This window comes from Garra rufa, chromosome 2 (assembly GCF_049309525.1).
Source record: "Garra rufa chromosome 2, GarRuf1.0, whole genome shotgun sequence".
NCBI lineage: Eukaryota > Metazoa > Chordata > Actinopteri > Cypriniformes > Cyprinidae > Garra > Garra rufa.
Window position 1 is genome coordinate 5341189 of NC_133362.1, and position 3360 is coordinate 5344548.

Genomic DNA, 3360 nt, shown 5'->3' on the forward strand with positions numbered 1-3360 from the left:
AGTTTAAGAGCTTCACTTTGACCTGAATATAGGAAGCTTGTGGAATTGAGTTAGAATTTGTGGATTTGTTTAGAGTTTCGCAAGGCATAATAAGAGGCATAATTTAAAGAAATGTGTTTAAGCAATTGAGAAAAACTGTAACTGATAGACTGGAGTGGTGTGGGTTACTTGTGGATTATTGTGATGTTTTTATCAGCTGTTTGGACTCTCATTCTGACGGCACCCATTCACTCCAGAGGATCCATTGGTGAGCAAGTGATGCAATGCTACATTTCACCAAATCTGTTGAAGAAACAAACTCCTTTAAAGTTCGCCCATGTGAAGACACACAATTACAAATGAGTGCGGAGACATCAGATACTTGTTTGCTTTTAGATGTCTTTAAAATATCTGTGCACCAATATAAACCTGTGGGCATCTACAGCTCCTCACTTTCTTTGGTTCGCTCTGAGTGGGAGGCAGAGAATATGAGGGGGCCGTTCTCGCTCATGGGAAAGGCTGATTTTATATCCAGACCCTGGCCGGTTAGAGCAGCGTATCGACTCCCGCTGAGCTGCGTTTTCTTCATCGGTGCATGAACGTGCTGATACCACTGAGCTGCAGAAAACAACATGGTCGGAAATATCGGTTAATGAAAATCTTGTGCTGAGAGTAACTATGTATTTGAAGTCAGATATTTGTCACAAAAAAAAACTTTCAGCTTCTTTTAGGTTAAAAGTGATATAATTTGTATATAAAGTGTATATTTTAGGTGCTTTAACTGGTCACCTTTTTTATCTTTATTAACCATCTTTTTGAGGTTCACTTCATTAGTCCTGCAGTGCGGAAAATGAATTTATCAAAATACAAACATTCAGTGCTGTGTCTTTACTAATGTAAGGCCTTAAAAAGCATGCATTACAATTATTAGAATATTAGAATCATTTACATTAATATGTGACCCTGGACCACAAAACCAGTCTTAAGTGTCTGGGGTATATTTGTAGCAATAGCCAAAAATACATTGCATGGGTCAAAATTTTAGATTTTTCTTTTATGCCAAAAATCATTAGGAAATTAAGTAAAGATCATGTTCCAAGAAGATTTTTTGTAAAATTCCTACTGTAAATGTATCAAAATGTAATTTTTGATTAGTAATATGCATTGTTAAGAACCTAATTTGGACAACTTTAAAGGTGATTTTCTCAGTATTTTGATTTTTTTGCTCCCTCAGTTTCCTGATTTTCAAATAGATGTATCTCGGCCAAATATTGTCCTATCCTAACAAACCATACATCAATAGAAAGCTTCTTTACTGAGCTTTCATATGATGTATATATATCTCAGTTTTGTAAAATTTAACCTTATGACTGGTTTTGTGGTCCAGGGTCACATATTAGAATTTTTAAATATTAGAATATTTTCTTGAAATAACTAGAAAAGTTACATAAAGGGGTCATCGGATGCAAAACTCACTTTTCCATGTTGTTTGAACATTAACCTGTGTTGGTAGTTTGTGTACATAACTACCCTACAATGATTAAAATTTTAAATCTTTAAAAGTTATATCCACTTTTTAAAATCAGCTCATTCTCAGCTTCTTGTCAGTGTGGCGACACACAGTTGATTGACATGAGCGCCTTTCCTTAGCCCCGCCCTCACCGAGCTGAAACAGTCCCAATTCGACCACCATTGTGTGAGTCAGGTGCAGCGGAAGACTCTAATTGGATGTAATCATGAACATAGCAGTCGTCATTTAACTCCCGACATCTGAGCCGCTGAAGATGCAGAGGTTTAAAGCTACTTTCGTTTTTAGAGGAAAGCGCCGATCCCGATCTACATATGCGTCTATGTTCATGTGAATCATTTGTGATGCAGCTTCACCCACAGCAGAAGTGAGTAAAAGGGTTTTTTATGCATCTTTGCAAATGGCCTTTCTTAATAATGTGCTTGTTAGCAAGTTTCGCCGATAAACGCAGCTAAATGTGGCTAAAGTAAACATTACAGCTCATAATCCCACTGCAGAGAGGGGCGGGGCAAGCTGAGCTCATTTGCCTTTAAAGGGCCCAAGCGGAAAATGAGCTGATATTTGACAAGGTAAAAGGGTGTTTTTTTAACACTACTATTGAGAATTTTTAACCAAAGTATATTACAGACTTTTCATTAAGACCCTAAAGAATCATATGAACTTGTGGAAAATGGGCATCCGATGACCCCTTTAAAATAGTGGAGTATTAGTGTAGTAGTTTAATTCAGATTGAATTTATTTATTTCTGAAAAGGAAACATGTGATTGCAGGAGAATAGTTTTAATGCTTTATATCTGACCTAATTTTTAAAATTTACTAATATAAAGTGCTGAAATATTAAGAAATGGATTTAACTCACCATATATGTCTAGTCTGGCTGTGCATGATATGATTCCTGCCTCATTTTTCGCAGACACCGTGTACCAGCCAGCATCTTCCTTTCTGGTCGGTTGAATTAGTAGACAAACATAACCTGTCGTGTCCTGATGCATGCTGGGATAACAAAGATATAGAATGTGAATTTCAAAAATACTAATATATTTACTGTATTTATGCTCTCATACTGTAAGTAAAGCACACTGTTGATCATATCTGGGAGACACTGTTAAAGCAGCTGAAGGGAGCTGCTGGTTTACATAGCTGTTTTCATTCCTGGACTCACCTGACTCTGTCCCTCGAGTGAGGGATTGTGTCATTGTCTTTCTTCCAGTAAATGACCGGCTGTGGCATTCCCACAACTCTGCACTCCAAACGCACCGGGGCTCCCTCTGCGATGCCTGTGTTCTGCAGCTTTTCCACAAAATGAGGAGCTTGCTTCAGCTCTTTTTCTGCAAATGTTTATTCAATAGGTAAAAGAGGATGAAAAATACAAGTTGCACAATTTATATCTTTATGCAATCTGTGTGCAATCAAATACAAATAAGGGACATAACAAAATTATACTCTTACAAGACAACGGATTTGCTGTTCGACACGGATAACAGATTATGCACTGCATCCTCAAAAGTAATTCTGATGTGTATTTTATGGAAGCACATTTCCATCACATTATGCTTTAGTAAATCATAAAATCATTTTTTGATTAAAAAGTCAAATTAGGATCTCTGATAAAGTCCCCTCTGTGAAGTGCTGGCAAAAAGTCTTAATGGAGCTATTACCACTGAAATGCCTAATATGTAAAAATCATTCAAAGAAAGTCCTTTTCTATAAAGTATGGGAACCATTTGTATATTATTTGGACCCTAGGATTGCCAATATTATTCTGTTTGGATTTCATGCATGAAAACTTCTGTACAATGAGAACCTTCTTCCAATATGTCGAAATTTGGACATGTGAGCTTTTATATATATTT

General features: G+C 36.6%; 2 protein-coding genes across 2 annotated transcripts in view; one reads left to right on the top strand and one right to left on the bottom strand.

Annotated features, from left to right (window-relative positions):
• Window positions 1–325: 325 nt before the first annotated feature.
• LOC141325821 (myopalladin-like) lies at window positions 326–3005 on the bottom strand. The gene is made up of 4 exons (XM_073834550.1): window positions 2951–3005; window positions 2670–2835; window positions 2367–2500; window positions 326–597 (listed from the first exon to the last, which is right to left on the bottom strand). Exons 1-4 carry the CDS (start codon window positions 3003–3005, stop codon window positions 419–421), a joined length of 534 nt encoding a protein of 177 aa, XP_073690651.1. The 3' UTR covers window positions 326–418.
• A 317-nt stretch (window positions 3006–3322) lies between these two features.
• Window positions 3323–3360, top strand: part of lyst (lysosomal trafficking regulator) — a 21457-nt gene continuing 21419 nt past the window's right edge. Inside the window, exon 1 of the mRNA XM_073834552.1 lies at window positions 3323–3340. Coding sequence (XP_073690653.1) covers window positions 3323–3340 — 18 coding nt within the window. The remainder of the gene's footprint in view (window positions 3341–3360) is intronic.